This window comes from Nicotiana tabacum, chromosome 3, assembly GCF_000715075.1.
Source record: "Nicotiana tabacum cultivar K326 chromosome 3, ASM71507v2, whole genome shotgun sequence".
Lineage (NCBI taxonomy): Eukaryota > Viridiplantae > Streptophyta > Magnoliopsida > Solanales > Solanaceae > Nicotiana > Nicotiana tabacum.
The window spans coordinates 202,046,373-202,068,371 of NC_134082.1; the positions used below are offsets into that span (position 1 = coordinate 202,046,373).

The 21,999-nt window shown below is 32.3% G+C and overlaps 1 protein-coding gene and 1 long non-coding RNA gene across 2 annotated transcripts; one reads left to right on the forward strand and one right to left on the reverse strand.

The window, feature by feature from the left end:
• Nucleotides 1-3,162: 3,162 nt before the first annotated feature.
• On the reverse strand, nt 3,163-5,968 carry LOC107829435 (uncharacterized). The gene is made up of 3 exons (XR_001657930.2): nt 5,722-5,968; nt 4,745-4,834; nt 3,163-3,539 (listed from the first exon to the last, which is right to left on the reverse strand). It is a non-coding gene; the product is annotated as an uncharacterized LOC107829435 (long non-coding RNA).
• A 10,294-nt stretch (nt 5,969-16,262) lies between these two features.
• Nucleotides 16,263-16,637, forward strand: LOC142178604 (protein GLUTAMINE DUMPER 6-like). Its single transcript, XM_075248462.1, has one exon. The coding sequence runs from the start codon at nt 16,263-16,265 to the stop codon at nt 16,635-16,637; it is 375 nt and encodes a 124-aa protein (XP_075104563.1).
• Nucleotides 16,638-21,999: the final 5,362 nt, after the last annotated feature.

The following is a 21,999-nucleotide window of genomic DNA, read 5'->3' on the forward strand; positions in this document are numbered from 1 at the left end:
TTCTGGCTCCCCCTCATCACTGATGAGGACATACTCTGTGGAAGGGTACCTGCGTGACTCTACCCTTGGCCTCTCTGATCTCCTCAGAGGTTGATGTTGTTCTTCTCCCTGAGTGGGGTGCTCCACTTCCTCGACACCTTCATCAAGTTGCTCCCCCTGCTCAATAACCTCACCAGGTTGCTCCCCCTGCTCGGTAACCTCGTCGGTCGTACTTTATGCACTTGTGGGATTGTTAGAAGTAGAAGGAATAGTAACAAAGTTAGGAATTATACCATTCTTCGCCTTTTCTGACATATCAGCAGCAGTTCTAACTTCACTTTCTCGGAAGACTACATCTCTACTTCTGATGACCTTCTTCTTTACAGGATCCCACAGTCTGTACCCGAACTCTTCATCTCCATATCCGATAAATATGCAGGGAATAGATTTATCATCCAGCTTTGTTCTCTGCTCTTTTGGTACATGTGCAAAAGCTCTGCAACCGAACACCTTCAGATGCGAGTAGGACACCTCCTTGTTGGTCCAGACTCTCTCTGGGATTTCAAACGCCAACGGAACTGATGGACTCCTATTGATCAGGTAACAGGCTGTCTGAACTGCTTCACCCCAGAATGACTTAGGCAGTTTAGCCATTCTGAGCATGCTTCTCACCTTCTCCACAATGGTGCGGTTCATCCTCTCGGCTACGCCATTGTGCTGTGGGGTTCCAGGAACTGTCTTTTCATGTCTGATCCCATGACTTGAACAATACTCTTCAAATTCCCTTGAAGTGTACTCACCTCCATTGTCACTTCGGAGATGCTTTAGCTTTCGACCCGTCTCCCTTTCTACTAGAGCATGAAACTTCTGGAAAACTTGAAACACCTGATCTTTGGTTTTCAAAATATAAACCCATAATTTTCGTGAAGCATCATCAATAAAAGTAACAAAATATTTGTTACCGCCCATTGATTCAATTTCCATTGGGCCGCAGACATCAGAATATACTAAATCAAGTATATTCAATTTTCTTTCAGACGATGTCTGAAATGAGACTCTATGCTGCTTACCAAATAAACAGTAGTCACAAGGTTTTACAGTTGTACCTTTGGCATAAGATATGAGTGATTTCTTGGCAAGAATCTGCAATCCCTTCTCGCTCATATGACCCATTCTTTTGTGCCATAAATCTACAGAAATCTCATCTTGTGCCGCGTTCAATTCACCTTGGCATATTTCTGCATTTGTCCTGTACAACGTGCCACGAGCAACTCCCTTTGCAATCACCAATGATCCCTTAGTGAGTCTCCACTTTTGATTTGCAAAATAACTCTCGTATCCATCTCGGTCTAAAGCAATTCCCGAGATCAAGTTCATCCGCAAATCAGGTACATGCCGCACATCCTTTAGAACCAATGTGCATCCGACATTTGTCTTGATACAAATGTCACCAATCCCCGCAATCTTTGAGTAACTTGTGTTACCCATTTTCACTGTGCCGAAATCACCTGCTACATATCTGCAAAAAAGATCTCTTACCGGTGTGGCATGGTGAGATGCCGCTGTGTCAACCACCCATTCCGACTCTGGACCTGACAGGTGCATGCATTCCTCTTCCTCATTTATAAAGAGGACAACATTATCATTATTTTGCACCATGGCGGCTGTGTTGTCGTCATTCTTCTGGCCACTGGTTTCACCTTTGCCCTTCCTTGGATTTGGGCAATCTCTTTTGAAGTGACCTGGTTGATTACAGTTGTAGCAATTTCTGACTCTTGATTTGGATCGGTTCTTTGACTTCCCACGAGCTCCGGATCTACCATAGTTGTTCGAACTCCTTTGATAACTCCTGCCTCTACCTTCTGTGATGAGAGCCTGTCCTTGATTTTCAAGCTTCTTTCTCATCTTCTCATTGAGTAGAAGAGCCGATGTGACATCTTTCAACTCAATAGTAGTCTTACCGTGCAGGATGGTTGTTGCCAAATTATCGTACGAAGATGGCAACGAGTTCAATAGCAAGATGGCTTTATCTTCTTCCTCGATTTTCACTCCGAGGTTGGCAAGCTGTGTGATTAGTCCGTTAAACACATTTAAATGTGACAAAAAATTCGTACCTTCACTCATGTGTAGGGCGTATAACTGCTTCTTCAGGTACAATTTATTTGTCAGCGTTTTGGACATGTATAGGCTTTCCAACCTTGTCCAAATTCCACGTGCAGTGTCTTCATCAATGATGTTATTTACCACATCATCTGATAAGTGCAACCTGATTGCACTAGCAGCTCTTTCATCCAAGTCAGCCCAATCCTCAGCTTTCATGGTATCAGGCTTTTTGGAATCAACATCTAGAACCTTGTGTAATCCTTGTTGGATGAGCAGATCTCTCATCCTTCTTTGCCATGTTGAGAAACCGTTATCTCCATTGAATTTTGCTACCTCGTACTTTACTCCGGACATTTTTATTTTTCACCAAGTATAGTACTACCGACAGTGAATAGTATTTCAGTGAACGAGCAGAACCTGTGCTCTGATACCAGTTGTTGGGAATAAACCCCTTACCAAAATAATATTCACGGTAATAAAGCGGAATAATAATGTAGCACCGAGATACGGTAATTAACAAGAATAAAAGAGTAACAATGACACCAAGATTTTTACGTGGAAAACCCTTCTGAATAAGGGAAAAAAAACCACGACCCCGAGAGGAGCAACTGATATCACTATAGTAAGGAATTTTACACTTTGTAGGTCGGAGGTAAATACTCCAAAGACCACTACAACACTCAAAAGAAATAACCCTCTTTTGATATTCCCACCTCACTACAATATCGCTCACTCTCTATTTTCCTCACAGACTATTTTCTTATACCTTGTCTGTGAAACCTCACTCTTTCTTTCTCTCTTTGTTGGTGTGAAGAAATGAGAGTTGAAGCTCTCCTTTTATAGCCAAAGTTTCACCCTCTAAAGCCTACAATATTTGACAATTTACACACATTTTTCACAATTCAATAAAGTTGGCTACCAAACCAAAGAAATTCAACAAGGTTGGCTACCAACCAAACCAAGTCAACAAGGTTGGCTACCAAACCAAAGAAAACTCTTATTAGGCACATGCCTAATACTTCTTCAATGAGATGGACATCATCAATGTGAAACAAAGAAACCCACACATTAGGCTTAGGCAAAACTTCAATCAGACGTCTCAATTTGAATTGTATCAGTTGACGGTCAAAGTTTTGCACCCGGAGGATAATCCTAAGCAACATTTTAAAGCATATCGTTTAAATGAAAATGTAGCACTTTTTATTTTTGTGGATCAAGAGTCCTAAGAAAAAGTGAAAAGAGTAGATTCCATCTCAGCAACAACATTTAAGTTGTCATGGACCTGGTATGCTCCATGAAAGTAACCAGAACATGACTAAGCCTTTCAAGTTTGAGGTCCCTCAAATTCCATGGGTACTTTAGCTATCTATTTCTGCTCTGCCATTCGCTGAGTCTCAGCACTCTTTCCACATATCATAAATTCCAAGCAATCCACCATGGAGCAACTCTTGTGATTCCTAGCTTATAAAATTATTTTAAAACAAACAATTATCAGAGATTTTCCATTTCAATGTAAAAAATATCTTCATTGCTGAAAGATTACGCAACAAAGTCCAGATACAACAATTTTATTCTTGTTTGTGAACAACTAATTTCGTGCAAGTTCGCTAGTCGAGATTAAGTCTTACACACACACATGGCCATGTCTAGACTATGCGCCTAGATTAAGTACCAGATACTTGCTACCTCCAACCAATACAAGTATCGAATAATTTTGTCCACTGAAATTTAGGCAAATGCGAAATTCTCATACAGTCACCTCCATTGGGTTTTGAACCTTAGTACCCCAGGTTGTTACTCCAACTACTTAACCGCTAGGGGGCACATGCAAACCATATTGACTAAAGATAATTTTTCTGGTTGTTGTTTCTCATAATATGGGAACCAATGAAGCACACACCTAGGTGTAGGCAAGATTTCAACAAAAAACACTCATTTAGATTGTATTAGTCACCTGCCAAAGTTTGCACCCTAAAGCTAATCCAAACCAATATTTTAAAGCATATGGTTTAAAACACAACACAGCGCTTTTTAGCTTTTGTGGATGAAGAGTCCTAAGAAAAAGTGAAAAGAGTAGAGATTCTATCTCAGCAAGAACATTGAAGTTGTGGACCTGGTAAATTCCACAGAAATCACCAGAGCATGGCTAAGCCTTTCAAGTTTGAGGTCCCATTTGATCATGGCACTTTAGGTACCTATTTCTGCTCTGCCATTTGCTGAAACTCAGCACTTTTTAGACAGGTCATAAATGCCAAGCAATACGTAATGGAGAAATTCTTGTTATTCCAACGTTTATAAAATCATTAAAGCAACAAAACATCCTTCAGTGATTATTCCATACAAAAACCAGATATATTAATCTTAAATCTTGATGGCGAACAACTAATTTCATGCAAGTTCACTGGCCAAGATTGAAAGCTTTATTGAAAATCCAAGATAATTTGATGACAAGCAAATTAATACTAACTAAAGATAACTATACTGGTCGTTGTTTTTCATATTATATAAACCAAAGAATTCCTCACAATAGGCCAAGGCAAAGTTGGCCAATCCTTTTACCTTTTCCTGATGTGACTATAAGAGAAAAAGTTTATGGAGCAATTGGCAGAAAGCAGGAACCAACACCAAGCGAAGGAACAAAACTGATAGCCTCTTTTAATACCTGGCTTTTTTATTTAACTGTGGGGAAGCATGCCTCAGTTTTTGGTGGATTGAGGCCCTTTCCGATCCTTGGGACTTTATGTATCTATTTCTGCAATGTCATTTGCCAAGCATCGTTACTTCTTCTGACTTAGTTGACAGCCACAACAAAGATTCTTTCATGCCATATCATCAACTTTATCTAATAGTGGAATTAACCAAAGATATAAATGTATATTTGTGTATGTAGCCAAGGCGTCCAACTTAAAGATAAGAGTCCCTTGGTTTAAAATGTATTGCATGAAGGAACTAAAAAGGTATGCTACACAAAAATACAAAGATAAGAATCACATTTAATAGTCCTACAATCATCTTTAAAAAATAGCAGCTTCAGTTTAATGTTGCTGTCAAGACTCTCAGCTATTATTTGAAGGGAAAGAAGAGATAGTTTATCCTCAATTATAATCAACAATCAAGCTACTATAAGAGGCTGGTGCTCAGTATGCAAAATGTCATATTCAGAATTTGCAGCCTCGGATGCCCACTTCATCCGCAGTAACGACTGAGCTTAATTCTCCAAAAATATAGGCCATTATCAAAGAAAGATACACTAAAAAAGGAATCACTCCATATTTCAAATTATCCTGAAATGGAAAAGCCATTATAGAAAAGACCGATTAAAATAAAATTTCCTGTTGTGCATAAAGTGAAAGTGTTTTTCTTTATTAAATGGGAAGTTGTAAAGCTTCTCTAACCAGTCAATCCTGTTACTTGCACAATTGAATACTTGTTTTGTGGAATTCTTTTGCAAAGCTGAATCATTTCTTTATTTTGCTTATATAACAGAATTGGTAATTATTAACTCAAAAATTATGAGGAATCATCAAGTACTACAATGTTCAGTACTGTTTCTGTAAATAAAACTTCTATAAGGTGTAAGACATTATATAAGCCATAAAACAAGAACTTTGAACAGATAATTCTCAGCATGTGACATACCTGCTGAGGAAGAACTTTCTCTAAAACGCTTAAATTGTTTCCTTTCTTCTTTACGATGACTTATCTACAGTAACCTAATGGGCACAGAAAGGAACCAATTTAAATTTGTTCTCCTTTTAAGTCATTACGTCCAGCAAATGACCGAATGAAATAGAACTTATCTGGTATTAAGTCGCTTAATTCCAATAATTATGGTAATTGCAAAATTAGGAGATAATATAACAACAATTTCAGTTGCATCACTCTATTGTTGGCGCGAGAGGGACTCTGGATTCAGGCTCTGGGGGCTGGGGCGTTGAGGAGTTAATTAGATAGGGCTTGAGTCCATAAGACGATTGGGCTATATATGGGCTTTAGAAGCCCATATGCAATAGAACCAGAAGCCCATTCTAGTTGCCTATACTGTACAGCTCCGCCCTGGTAAACAGCTAATTTGGGAAGGGAACTTTACATAAATAGCCATTGTGATTGACTGTTTAATTTTTAATCCGATATATGTATAGGTAATACATTGCTTAAGTACGACTATACACATCATACATGATTATACATATTATATATCCGCCACGTATGTTTTATTTAAGTAGTTGGATGACTAGCTATTTGGATTAATTCGTACTGACTGTTTGACCACACACGAAAGTTCTTTTCACTTAATCATGATTAAATAATAAATATTCTCCCTTAAATTTAACTGTTTAGGTTAAATTAATTGATTGATTTGATGTAAACACCAATATACAGATAAATTTGCTATTACTTATGGAAATGCATAAAGTACCCATTAAACTTGTCATGAAAAATTATTTACACACCTAAACTTTACGTGTGTCCTAACACCTTACTATTCTTATCTTGAGTGATGACCTGACATGAAAAGTGTAGGTTCATTTCGTAGATGCACGTGAGGCGAAAAAAACAGCTTAAAACTAATTTAATTGTCCAAGTATCACTTTCCTATTGTATCTAACTAATTAAACTTAATACTATTTTTTCTCTTTTCTTTTTCATTTTTCGTTTCTTTTTCTCTTTCTTCATTTTAACAGAACCACGGTCACCCTCTTCCTCCCTATTTTTTGAAACTAAGTCATGTTTAATTTTTTGCTTCTTTTTTTTTTTTTCTTGTTGAATCTCTATTCACACTCCTCTATTTCCTCCGTCATATTCACCTACCCTTACAAATTCTATTTTATTGCTCATATTTTGTTCCATTAATCTCCTCGATTTGATAGAAACATAAGTTCTCTTAAGCAATTGAATCATGGATTTAGGTTAGAATAATTTTAATACTTGATTGGAGAGCTTGATGTTCGCCAATACCATTTTTTGTACAAGGAATTTTCTATCCTTTTCTCTTCGATCTGGGTGTGTGGGTTTCCTTTGGTGAGATTAATGTGAAGGAAAAATGGTCAAATTAAAGGTGTTAAAGTGAAGTGGTCGGGGAGGTGGTTCTGATTTTTCAGAAATAGAGTTATAGGTTAAAGGGAGGTTATGGCTATGACTGTCTTTCATGGTGGCGGGCTGCGAAAATAATAATGAAGGAAGGTGGAGAAAATGAAATGAAAAAAAGAGTGAAAAAAGGAAAGAAAAAGTAAAAATAAAATAAAAAAAACGAAATAGTGCAGTATATGATACATGACGCGTGTTAACACAGTCCACCACAAGACTGGTTCGGTATTTTGAAGGAGGTATTAAATTTAGTTTAGGTAAGAATAGTGAGGTGTTAGGACACCCGTAAAATTAAGGTGTGTAAATAATTTTTCGAAACAAGTTTAACGGGATATTTATACATTTTCTCGTTACTTATGTCTCTTATCTTTATTAACAAAAGCATGATGAGAGAAACCAATGTTGCGGACCAGATGATAGCTTTGACTAAGATTTCTGATCGAAAATCCTAATTACGGGAAGCAGATAATGATTTACTCTCAAAGCTGGGGGCTGAGAGAATGTTAGTCCATTTCACTAAACCATCTATTTTGACTTTGTAATATCCCTTTGGATTAAAATAATACCCATTATTTATGCACAAAAATGTATTCTATCATGAGCAGTTGGAAACCGAGTCTGCCTTTAGTATCTTTGCTTAAATTTCAGTGAATAATTGTTATTTAGGCAGGAAAGGTAGATTTCTGGTCGTGAATTATGTAATTCGAAACACAATCACATTAAAATTTGTGTTATATAGTAAATCATAAAGGAAAGAATATAAACGGTGTTGAAAATTCAATCAGCCGTGTTTAAAAATTAAAACAACTTCCACGGTCCATAATTAGTGACGCTGATTATAGTACATACTAGTGTGTACGAATAAATAAAGTAAACGAACTTTAGAAAAAGAGTTTTTTCAATTACAATAAAAAATCTAGACAAAGTATGTTATTAGTGAAATTTCTATATATGCTTTGGCCTTTAGGTGTTCAATGCCCGAAAAACAACTAATTTCAATTTCCACCGTGTAAAACCCACTAAATTGGAAAGCTTTTGCCAAAAATATTTGTATTCTCAAGACTTGAATCCAAATGTTCAGACACAGCTCCCTTCTTTTTTTGGGGTGTGAAGCAGTGTCAAACCAAAATACCCAACAAGCATTAGCTCTCCCTAAAAAGGAGGTGATCCAGCCGCACCACCTTCCTTCGGCATCCCCCTCCTTGCGGTTAAAGTAACGACTTTAGTCATGGCCAGCTCCCATAGTGTGACAGGCGCTGTGTACAAGGCCCGAGAATGAATTCACCGCCGTATGGCTGATCGGCGATTAATTCTCCTTCCATAATGAGGAATTTACATATAATACAACTTATTTAAATAAGTTACAACATCTTTTAGAAAATTATATTAAATATAATTTATTTTAAAATCTACAATTTTTCATATCCCAAATATATCTTTTGAGATTCTCACCTAAAATGTATCCTAATATATATCTCATGAGATTCTCTCACCTAAAACATATCTATCCGTATTAATTTTTTTACTAATTTCTCCATTAAAAAGTTCGAGTACATCCCAATATCCCTATCCCCCGCCCCCGCCCCCGCCCCCGCCCCCCTCCCTTTACATATATAAATCTTCCTCGAATGCGTAGAAAATAATATGTCACCCCCGTCCTCCCTCCACCCTCCTACAAAATGTTGATACCCTTCTTCATACTCCTTTATACCTCTCTTCATACTCCTTTATAGTAGTATATTTCTTAATCACCCAATTTGACTTATCCCTACAACAATTACTATATATCATATAGTAACAATATATAGTAATAGCGCGCTAGCCATTTTATACTCTTGTGATTGAAAAATAGATATTGTCATGGAGTTTTGAATATTAATTAAAGGAAGACTGTAATAAACTGTTCACTATTGGATTTTAAGGTGTTAATTAATATTTGTATATTGTAAATTACATATAATATATGATATATATGTATTACATATTGTAGGGGTGTACAAAGGAAACCGACAAACCGCACCAACCCGATAATCCGAGTCAAACCGAGAAAAAAAACCCGGCTATGGTTTGGTTTGATTTGGTTTGGTGTTGGAAAAAAAACCCGACCATAATTGGTTTGGTTTGGTTTTAACTAAAGAAAGTCAAACCGAAACCAAACCAACCCGACATTACATATATAAATTTTTTAGATATATTTAATATATAAATATACTTATTGTGATGTAATTTATAAATATTTCTTAAAAAAATTCATAATTTTATCTTTTAAGATATTATTTCAAGGTTGGACTTAGAACTTTTGAATATTCCAATAAGTTTTATAGCCATTAATATTAGTAAATTAAATAATGCTAACAAAAGTCCAAACCAAAATCAAATCAATACTAATGCTAACAAAAGACATTCAATTCAATATTGCGAACGAGAATGTATTGAATATCTATTTTTTTGTTTTGCAATAATTTAGATAAAATTGCATAACCTATTTTCATTTTTCTTTAGCGTTTAGTTATGTAATTAATATTCCCTTATTAATCTATTTATTTTAGCATGACTTAGTACTTTTAGATTATGTATATTTTTATGGGAAAATTTCACATAAGAACAACTGAGATCCATACTTTTCAATTTTATAGCTCATATTTCAATTTACAACCAACTAGCCCAAAAATATTAGGCTAAGATTCAACATCCAACTCTAATATGTTCTCAAAATTACTATTTAATTTTTAAAAAAGATTGCTCAAGCTTTTAAGTTAATTTTCGAATCAGTAACTGTAACTCAAATATTAGTTCCACAAACCAAATCCATTTGGATGGTGAAAATTAGATTTTTAATAAGCTTGAATATGTGGGTTTAGATTTCAAATTTGATTTTGTGAGAAATTTGGAGTGGGTATTATCTAGAATTGTTAGAAATAGTATAAGGAGTTGTATATAAAATTTGAAGTCATTTAATAGAGATTTGGACTTATTTTGAACAATAATTGCAACTGAAAATCGTGGAAGAAGTTCGTCTACAGACGCTTGTATAAAGGTGTATAAAAAGGTATAATAGTGTATAAGATATGTTTATACACTCATATACACTATTATACAAGATTATACATAAAACTAACTTCGTCTTTTTCCTTGCGTTTTTTCTGAAATTTAACTCAAATCTTGCTCAAATCTACTCCAAATCACTTCAAATTTAAATTTTGAACTCATTTTGATATTTTCAATCAATTGAAACAATACCCAATCCAAACAACTAACAAACTCAAATAATCATATTTTTGAAAGCAAGGCTTTGAATGACCTTCAATGGTGGATTGTTGAATCTTCAATTTTCTTACATTGCAACCAGGTGACACATGGAAGAAGCAGTAATAGCGGACGACCCTTTGGAGCATATGTAGAAGATGTGAGAAGAAAAGAGAGTGAAAGCAATGGTTGTGAGAACATAGATTTAACTCCATAGCTTTTAGAAGCAATGGTTATAAGAAAATAGATTTTGAATTTGCTAGTGCTTTCAAAATATATACAATATGAGCTAGGTCGGGTAAAACTTAAAAATATGGCAATTTTTTGTTATGGTGTGAAGTCAAATGTATTTTCTTGTAATTCTTTCTATTTTTATTATGGCTTTTTTAATTAGTAATATTTATATTACATAATTTTATTGTTGAATATTTTAGGATAATGTCATGACAAGTCTCATATTTTGTATTATTTTCTTACAAAATATTTTATATAGTTGTATATTACTAGAATTAAAGAAATTTTTTGAGCATACGTTATATGTTTTGTTCTACGAAGATTTTACTGGGAAAAAACCCCGAAAAACCCAAATAACCCGAGAAAACCGAGATTGAAAAACCCGAGTTTTATTGGTTTGGTTTGGTCTTTAGATTTAATAACCCGACACAATTGGTTGGTTTGGTAATTGTAAAATCCGAACCAACCCAACCTATATATACCCCTAACATATTGTATATTATATACTACATAATGTATATTTGTCAAACCTAATAACTCACCATATTTTTTGAAGATTGATTTTCTCTAACTAAAATGATGCTGCGAAGATGGTGATGAATTGATGGTAGGAAGATATTCCTAGTTTCCTGCTATAAGTATACAAAGTAGAGAATGAAATATGAAATAAAAAAATCCCAAGATGGAGAACCTATTACAATGGAGGATGGAGTGAGTTTTTATGGAGCATTTATAGTAATAATCTATAATTAACAAAATTGAGAATTTTAAGGGAATAATAATGGATACGTTTCACAATCAGATCCCTTTTTAATAGGAACCCTGCGGTATTTTAGGTTAATATTTTATACATTGATCATGTTTATGTTGTAGATAATCATTGGATATTAACTACATGAAAAAAATTAATAATTTCTTTTATTTTTTTTATACCATTCTTGTTGGTGTCATTGGATCCTAAAAATAGTCAGGAAGCAAAATAATAACTCATATTTATGATAAAACAATCGAATGTTGAGACAATATATAACTCTTTGGATAAGACTTAACTCTTTTAGTACTACTTGAACTCTTATTTGGTGTGTTGATATCTCTTAAAAAATATTTCTTTCTTAAAATTTCAGTTTCTAAAACATTATTTTTCAATAATAATTATTTTTATAATAATGTAATTGAAAATATTATTCTTAATTCAAAACTCATTTTAGTTGGCTATCTAAAAATATAAAAAATTCTTTAGCTAGTAAATTTGTTTTACTCCATTTTGATATTTGACATTAACCATATTAAATATCTGAGTTATTTGAATTACATGTAAATAACCTTAATATTTAAACCTTCTAAATAATCTATAGATAATCGTCAAATATTAATTAAGAAACACTACATGAAAAAAGATTAATATTTTCTCAATTCTCGTAGTGATAATTTTATTTTTGCACTATTTCAATTCAAATTCGAATATCATATTAGTTTGTTAGTAATACTGATTTTTTAAAAATGACACATAATATAAATTAAAAAAATATTCAAAAATATCCTTATCTTATAATCTATATATTTGAGTTGCAAAACAAATATTTGAAATCGATGAGATTAACTTTCGAATTTTTATACTCAACAAAGATGAAACATAAGAAGAAATTTGTTGTCATCTTTTATTTCTCGTTTTTAGATCTTTCTAACATTTTTTTCAATATTTATTTTCTTTTATCTTATTTTTTATGTCATTATTTGTGTTGTTACAAAAAATTAATTTATTCCAATATAAAATGATGAGTTTTAATAAAAATTGTCTACATATGAACTTAAATTATATTTTTAGTCTTTGGTTGAAATTATTTCATATTTTTCTTTTGGCTTTATCTAATCAGCCTAAATAGGTGCCCACCCGACCACTTAAATTAAAAAATTAAATGATGTGTAATTTATATATAATCCATATATAGTATGTGTATAATCGTGTGTTGTCAGTATATCATCTATTTATATTAGCTATAAAAAGTAAACAATAAATATGGCTGGATAATTGTAATATTCCATAGATTTCGATTTTTTGAGTTTACCATGATATAACTTCTATTATAATAATTTTAAAACTCTCTACTAATGTTCAAAAATATCTTATCTTTTTATTATTTTTGAATTAAAAAAAGTAAAGAGATTTTTCGAAATAATTTGTTTACATTTTAAAAAAAATATTTCATGTCATACCAATTTTTTCTTTATATATACTCTTTGTTACATTTAAAAGTCGCTATAGAAACTATCAATTAGAAACCAATTTATCTCTTGTTGAGTTTGAAAAAAAAACCTTTCATATAATATAATGATTCAAAACTAATATTCTTCAACGAAAAAATATTATACCCTTGCAATATTAGCTTGACTACAGCTAAATGAAGGGGTTTCAGCTTATACCCTTCAATTCTTTAAATGTATTAAATTGAAATTAATGATAGCAATATGTATAACCAAAGTTTTGTTATTTGTTTGATGTCCATTTATGCAAATTGACTCTTCAAACAAATATTCTTCAAGAAGAAAAAAGAAACAATTTTTTATTTTAATATTGACTGATCTTATGATGTTTCTTTCTCCAGCATGTATGTTTACTTTATTATATATGTAAGTAAACTTTTATTGGTTTTGTAAACTCTTTTTTGTTATTTAGATAAACATAGACGTGTACCTTATATATTACATTTATTTTAAAAGAATTTTATTTTATTCAAATCTAGCTACAGTATTTCAAAGAACTATACTTATATGATTTTAAATGTGAAAGAGTTTTATAGTTATATGGAGTATTTTTTTTGCTAAAGCGAAGTAGTATTTAAATACTTAGAAAAAATAACAAAAGTTCCTAACATGATTACATATGATCATTAACCGAATTAAGTATGATAACATGATAAAAAAGATAAATTTTATTTTTAATTTAAATTCAAATTTTAGAACTTTATCTATAAATTCAAAATTATATTTTAATTCAAATTCCGTATATATATATATATTTGTATTTAACTAAAATAGTCAAATATAGATACTATATTATATTTGTATTTAACTTAAATAGTCAAATATAGAATAAAGTGTTACGATATACTATTGACATTTATTTAACCATAATATCAATTATATATGGTAACTTTCTTGGTTTAATCTAGATATATTATTATTTTAAAAGTTGTAGATTATGGAATTGTTTTATAAATCCATAAGTAAACAAGAAAATTCCCCAATGTTAATCACATGTTCAATATGGTGGACTGCTGGCCCACCTGGGGAAAATAAAAGTATAGCGGGTGATGCATCTAACTTATTGTGGTGCCATTGAAAGATGAACAGGATTATTTTTGGCATTCGGGACAGCACTCAGTACTCATTATTAAATAATTCGGCGAATGTTTAGAGTTGGTTCGCTATGTTATGCATAAGATGCTATGTGCTCTCATTTGTTCTAATAAAGCAAGAGCTCCTGATCAATCACGTATTAAAGTACTTGAACTTTAACTAAGCTTTTGAATAATATGGTTTTCACAATTTAATATGATACTATAATATATAAAGTCCTTAATTCAACTCTTATTAACACCCGTAAAAAAAGTTATATTACATAAGGGAGCATATTAAAACTTAAAATAAATAAAGTTAAATGAGCAGCTTTACAAGTCAATAACTTAAAGACATTGATTAATACAGTATATTGATGTCTTTAAGTTAGTCCTTAGTCTGAGAGAAACATGAAAAAAAATATTCAAGAGGGATTATCTTTGGACATAAGCCAATTAGACTGTTTTCATTATATTCTAGGAGAACGATTCTTATGGTAATATACAACATGGTGGAAAATGATTACTTAATGAACCCCGGATTACGTGAGATTAAGGATTACTTAGCTATTAATAACTATTTTCTTCTTTTTAATTCATGATTTATTTAGATTAAAAGAAAGTCATCTTATTCCTTCTGGAACTTGGATTTATCCTTAACTTTTCTGTTAAAGAGTTCTTTTCCTTCTTTCATAAATAAATGATTTATCAGCCTAAAAATTCATGAACTGAATTGGATTCTTAACCCGAAAGCACACGTTTAGCGGGCCCCTAGGCCCATTTCAGAAGAAACCCGCACTCAATTTCAAATATTCACACATTCTTAGTCGTGCTAATTTTCATACCAGCAAATTACACATAGACCCTTTCATAATTCATCCCCATAAGAAATATATAGTTGGAAAATAAATCAGAAGAAATTATAAAATGGAGATCTCGAGTTCGAGTCCTGAGAATAGATAATAGAGAGCGCTTTGTTCATTTTGGTGGGCCTACCCCGCTTGAATTTGAATTAGTCGAGTTAGTGAGTTTTAGGTATTAAATAGTTTTAAATTTTTTATTTAAAAAAAAAAGAAGAAGATTATGGGATAGCTTGATCTGCCCAATGTTTTGTCCGCCAGTTGTTTGGATCATCTGAGGAGGTCTTCTATGGAAATGATATATCAAAATTAATTAGCTTAAAGTTAGGTGACCATATCATATATTAATTAGACGCTAGAGACACTAGATGAATGATTTGCTACCTAAAAGAGTTTTAGAACGTCATTACAGTCTAATCCACATTACCTTTAAGTAGCTTTTTACATTTTAAAATAGAAAAAGGAAAATTTGGAAAGAGATTGAAGAGCTTATTTAAGAAAAATAAGCTTTCTCTACTTTAAATTCTTATTTCTTATTAGAGTATAGTGACGTACACTAGATGAATGATTGTTAGCTTGTCTCGTTTAGTATGAGGGATAAGGGATAATTAATCTCGAAATTAAATTTGAGATGAGTTTATCCCACGTTTGGCTGTATAAAAATCGTGATATAACTAATTTCGGGATTGTAATATTTTTTATCCCCATTGAAAAATGAATAACTAATCTCGAAATAATTAATCATATGATAACTTGTTTCTCCGTTTGACCTTTAGTGTGTTATAAAGGATTGGATGACACAAGACAACTCTTAGATACGTACACTTATTAAAATACAGTAAGTCATCTATAGTACTTCAGTTGACTGGTAGATTATTGGAAACAAGTGTAGCTAACTTAAAACAAAATAAAATAGTGTCATCTCTTTTTAACAATTTTAAATTTTAAATAAAGTATTTACATCAATCAACTCAATATATAAGAGGATTAAGAAAATTCGTAATTAGCATATATTAGGCATCTTTAGAAAAAATTAAACGGTATACACAAGAATAATGTTGAGGGATAAATATGGAAATTCAAGAAATAAAAAATAATATGACAAGACTTGAAAAGTGATGCACCGGCGAAATTTGAGTGCATAGATCAGCAAGGAATACAGTAAAGAACAAGAAAGAATCCACAACTTTTTCCTTTATTTGAGTATCAAATGGTTTCTTGCGGTGATATTTCTGTAATTCAATTATAGGAGTACCATTTTCTAGTCCAATCTTATCCATGCACTGTTAAAACCATTATTTTCCGATCCCTTTCTATTTTCTTGCTCTATAAATACAAACATAACAGAACAATCAATTTCTCAGATTAACTGACCGAGGAAAAAGAAAAAGAAAAAAGAAAAAAAAAAATGACAACTATGGTAATGATAATGAAGCCATCACATAATACAACTTCCACAGCAGGAGACTCGAGTTTTCACAGATGGAATTCTCCAGTTCCGTACCTTTTTGGTGGGTTAGCAGTTATGATGGGATTAATAGCGTTAGCATTGTTAATTTTAGCTTGTTCTTACAAGAAACGTTCGTCGTCGTCGACGGAAGAATCATCGTCATCTTCCAACAACGTTAACGATTCCGACGACGGTCCTCAAGAGAAGTCATCGACGAAGTCAGTACAGGTATTAAGTCCAGAAATGGAACCAAAATTTGTTGTGATTATGCCTGGAGATTACAATCCTACGTGTTTAGCCAAGCCCACCATGCCTACTCGCCAAGGTCCTGACCAAGTTTGAGTCATTTAATTCTTTTCTTTTTTCCATCTTTCTTTTTTTCCAATAGTTTTTGAGCTGGAATGAGGTAGAAAGTAGGAGTAAGAGATGATATGGGACGGAAATGATGGAGAGTAAGTTACAGCAACTAATATGTAACTACATTTACCAACAAAAAAAAAAGGGAAAAAACTACAAACCGTGAACAATATTTTTTGGTTCAACTTCTTGTCTTCGTATTTTTGGGTTTTTGACACTGATGAATCTGAATCAATGAGTACGTGGAGAAATCGGAAGTTAATAATATTTCTCTGTTAATTATCGATTGATATATATATATATATATATAAGGGTTAATTGTTTACATTTGTAACCAGAGTGGATTCTTGATTACGATGTTAATTAGGTTAGCAAGCGAAGCTTTAGAGCTTTCGAGGCGAACTCCAATAATTATGAGGAGTTAATATTTGAGGCAACTATTGCTTCCACAATAAATTGCCAAAAAGACCAGGACCCCAGAAAATTAACGAAGGAACAACATAAACATAAACACGAGAATTCTCCTAAATTAATTTGCTGTTTTCTTTACGCGCACTGTCATTTAAATATACGTTTAAATAAAGTAGAACAGAGACATAAAGTACTAATGTATTATGACTTGTCGTGAGCACTATCCTCGTATTGGAATTGGGAAGAAGGATTCCTGCTGCGTGAATTTCGGGGTTCTTACAGCATATCATATTAAGTACTGTAAAACAAATTCCATGTGCAAAACATATCATATACTTAGTACCTATTTCATTAGTAGAAATATTGAATGGGGGTAAAAAGTTTACCTTTTTGTTTACCATTTTTTTTCCCTTTTATTCGTTGATTACGATATAGATAATGTTCATAAGTGAAATATCTTGGGAAAGTTACGAAGCGAACTTTTGATAATACCATTAACGTGACGCATGTTTTAAGGTTATAGCAAATTATGTGACGGAGTGGAGTGTTGGACTTAATGACATTAAGCAAAGGTTTCGTGCAATTAACAGAAAGAGACTACTAAGCAAAGGTTGATGAAGAAAAGACATTTTTGTGCGTCAAGGGACTCATGATTAAAGCCTGTTACAAGAAGCAGCGGCCCCGGAAAATGATATTCATTAGATTTTGGTAAAATTTTATTGGGATGGCAATTTGAGCCCAAACACATTTAATCTGTCCATCGTCTACAGAGATTAATGGGTTGAGTTACAAATATTTTAGCTCATGGATCAATTTGGGCTGAGTCCAAGTTAACCCATTATATTTTATAGTCCACTATGACCTATTAAGCAACCCAAATACAACCCATAAAACTCACCAAAAACAAAAGAAATCTCAACCCAACTTATGTAGAAATTTATTTAGTTGCCTCAATTTTACTTTTTTTTTTTTGTATTTCCAATTTTCTGTTCTTTTGTTTTTCTGCACCACCCACCCATCCCACACCCCCCACGCAAACCCACCTCCCCTCAAAAAAAAAATTTTACTTTTTTTTTATTTTCAATTTTCTATTTCTTTTCCTATCCCCCCCACCCACCAACACCTCCCCCCCCCCCCCACAAAACCCCCCTCCCCTCAAAAAAAAATTTAACTTTCTCTTTTGTATTTTCAATTTTTTATTTTTTTCACCACTCACCCACCCACCACCCCCCCTCCCAAACCCCTAAAATATCCTTTTTTATTTTTAATATTCTGTTTTTTGTTTTTTTTTTTCATTTTTCTGCACCATCCACCTGCCTAACCCCCCTCCCCTCTCCGCGCAATTTTTTTTTAACTTACACATTTTAAGGTAATAGTTTTTTTTTATGCAAGATGAGCATGGTTCTAAAACATGGATCAAGTTGGGCGGGTTGAGTTATGACACATTGTTTAGCCCATCTTGACCCAACCCATATTAGCCCAAGTACACTTTGGGCTGGGTTGAACAATGATCCATTTATTGATTTAAACCATCTTGACCTGCCAAAATTCAACCCAACTCGCCCATTTGCCACCCCTAAATCTTATATCAAATTATACGCACAAATATGCCATGTTTAAGTAATAAATTAAAGATATGCATATTAGGAGTAGTAATTAACAATTGTATTAGACACATAGTATTTGAGCTTAAGTTCTATACACTGGGTATGAATAAAAAATTATATAATCAAATCACTTTTTAGATAAGTATAAACAAATTTCCGGTAATCAAGTAAAAAATATTATAACCCAATTATAATTTGTTGGTGCTGTAAAATCATCATTGTTTGACTCAAAAGATGTTAAGATCTTTTCGAACAAATTAATCAAAGATGAAGGGGTAAATCATAGTCAAACTTAATTGATCCCAGATCGAGAGATTCATAATAATACATGTATAAGGGATGAAGAAAATATCAATGATCTCATTAAGAATCAATATCGCCTTCTTCCTCAGTCTTTGAGGAAAATGGATTACAATTGTTTTTTCTCTAGGATACAGGGATGGAGCTTTTGCTTCCCTTTTTTCCCTAGGTAAAACTCCCCTCCTTTATGAAAGCCTTCCTGGGCCATATATATAGTTGAAGCCTCTTCAGATAAAACCAAATATAACAATTTATATGAGCTCGAATTTCTAACCCTGAACCACTGGTTCTGTGTTAAGTCCCCAGCAGAGTCGCCAGAGCTGTCACACCTCCTTTTTCCGCACCGCGAAGTGCGTAGGGAGTTTTTCCAATTAAAGGACAATCAAAACGGGATTTATTTATTCATTTCAGAGTCGCCACTTGGGAGATTTAGGGTGTCCCAAGTCACCAATTTTAATCCCGGATCGAGGAAAAGAATGACTCCATATTACAATCTGCGTACCAGAAATCCGGATAAGGAATTCTGTTAACCCGGGAGAAGGTGTTAGGCATTCCTGAATTCCGTGGTTCTAGCACGGTCGCTCAACTGTCATATTCGGCTTATTTATCTGATTTAAATACAATTATGAACCAATGTGCAAATTTAACTTTTTACCACTTTATTATTATTATTTTTTTTTTTTTTTTAAAAAATGTGAACATCGTTTAAAACATGTCTTTGGATTACGTCACATGAAATGCACCCGCAATCCGGAACACATTTTTATTCAATGTTTTAAGATTTAGATTTGGGTCGCATGAAATGCGCATCCGAGTTTAAGAAGGTAAAATTGATTAAATCGCGCCTAAAGAGTCTAGCGCGTCATTATCTTTGGGGAAGGAAGTGAAATTCACTGAACAATCCATCCCAAATTCTAAGTATTTTTTTAAAAAAAAAAAAAATTTAAATAAATAAATGAGATTGGAGAATCCTGTAAATTTTTGTATTATTTACATCTATTTATTTTTAGCGAAATCCTTCCTTATTTTAAGAATATCCTTTAATGACTACCTTTTTATTATTACTAAGTTTGTTTATAAATATAAAATCAATATCTACATTCTTGAAAATGACATATTAAATAAAAGAGGAAAACAAATATTAACAGAAAGTAATAAAATTATAATCATAAATACAACATGGAATTATCGAAAAGTAAAAAAATAAAAATAAAAAAAACTAATTATCCCATAGTTGGATTAAAATTCAAATTGTTAGTAAGACTTAAGCTTATTGAAACTAATTATTTACAAATACTGAAAATTGAAAGAAATAAAAATAAAAACTTGAGTACTAAATCATATTTCTAAAAATTTAAACAATTTAACATTAACTAACTTTGTTTTAATTCATCATGTCCTAATACTTGTTCGCAAACTAATTCATGTTATAACTGAAATTGACTACATGATTCGGATTAACTTATCGTTGACGAAAAACCTTATGAATAAGGAACTTAGTTAATTTTTGCCAAACTGATTCAATAACGCCATTTTTACGTTATTTCTTCTATTTTTTGTTATTAAACAGTTTTAATTAATAATCAAGCTTAAATATATTTCCTAATAATCTGATTAAGGCGTTATTTAATATGTCGCTATAATATGCCTAGTTATGCTAAATGACAGTGATTTACAGAATAATAATACATGAATAACCTAAATACAATACAAAAAATTAAATTAAACTAAATTAAAAATTTAATTCTCCATTCTTCATTTCAGCTTACAAAATGCCAAAATTACAGTTGTGTACCTGATATTGTCAATATAAGAAGAAGAAAGTCAGCAACGTAATACGTAACACAGCAACAGCAACAATAACCAGCAATAACCAGCCAACGAAAATCACAGTGACAGCTTTGAAAAATTCAAAATAAAATCCAAGAATGCCGAAAATAACGGACAGAAACCAAGGAAAATTTTCAGATTTTTGAAAGGCTATTTAATCTTCAACCCTTAATTTCTACACCTGTATACCAGAATATTTATCAGGTGTGTACTACTTTCTCTTCTAATTTTCAACTTTTTTTTTATTTTCTCTTTGTATGTTTTTCTTTTCTTGAGAGTTTGAATGTTTTTTCGGAATAAATGTTCAGCTCTTTTTTTTAATCTCTCTTTTTTTTCTCTGTCTGTATTTCTTCTCCCTTCTTGTGTCCAGACTTCACATATATATATCACATCCCTTTAATCAATTAAAATCAATCCCTTTCTCTACCAAACCCATTATCTTCTCACTCATCCCCATTACATTAAATAAATATATCACACCACCCAATTATATTTTGTCCCCCATGCCTAACATAAAATAATGCAAGATTCCCCTTTAAATTAAATCTTGTCCCCCCTTTATATTAAATAATCATATCACAACCCACCCCATTTCAATTTGTCCCCCATGCTTCAAATAAACAATTACAAAATGTACAATTCCTAAACTAACCCTTCCGACCTTACTGAAATTACCAAACTACCCCTGAATGTATTACAAATTTACCAAACTACCCATCAGCTATAACACATCAATTAATCAAACTTAACCAAAATATAGACAATATGATCAATTTCTAACAATGTTCAAACAACAATATGAACACGGATGAACATCATAACAACAATATCATATGAACATGATTTTAACAACATTTCAACAACAAATCACATGAACACAAATTGAACAACCAAGAACAACTAAAATTTGATTGAACAATATTTTAGCAACAAACAATCCTATTTTCGGATTCAACACCAACAACAAACAAAGTATGAAGATTTCTAAATTCAATCATATTGAACTTAAAATCAACTCTAACAACATTACAACAAACAATTCTTATATTAAACTTAAACAAGATTATGAGACAAATAAAAAAATAATCATAAGTGATAAACAAAAAATCAAACTATACAAATTTCGGATTCAAGAACAATCAAACAAAGTATGAACATGAATGAGTTTATTTTAAAACAACAAACATGACAAATTAAAT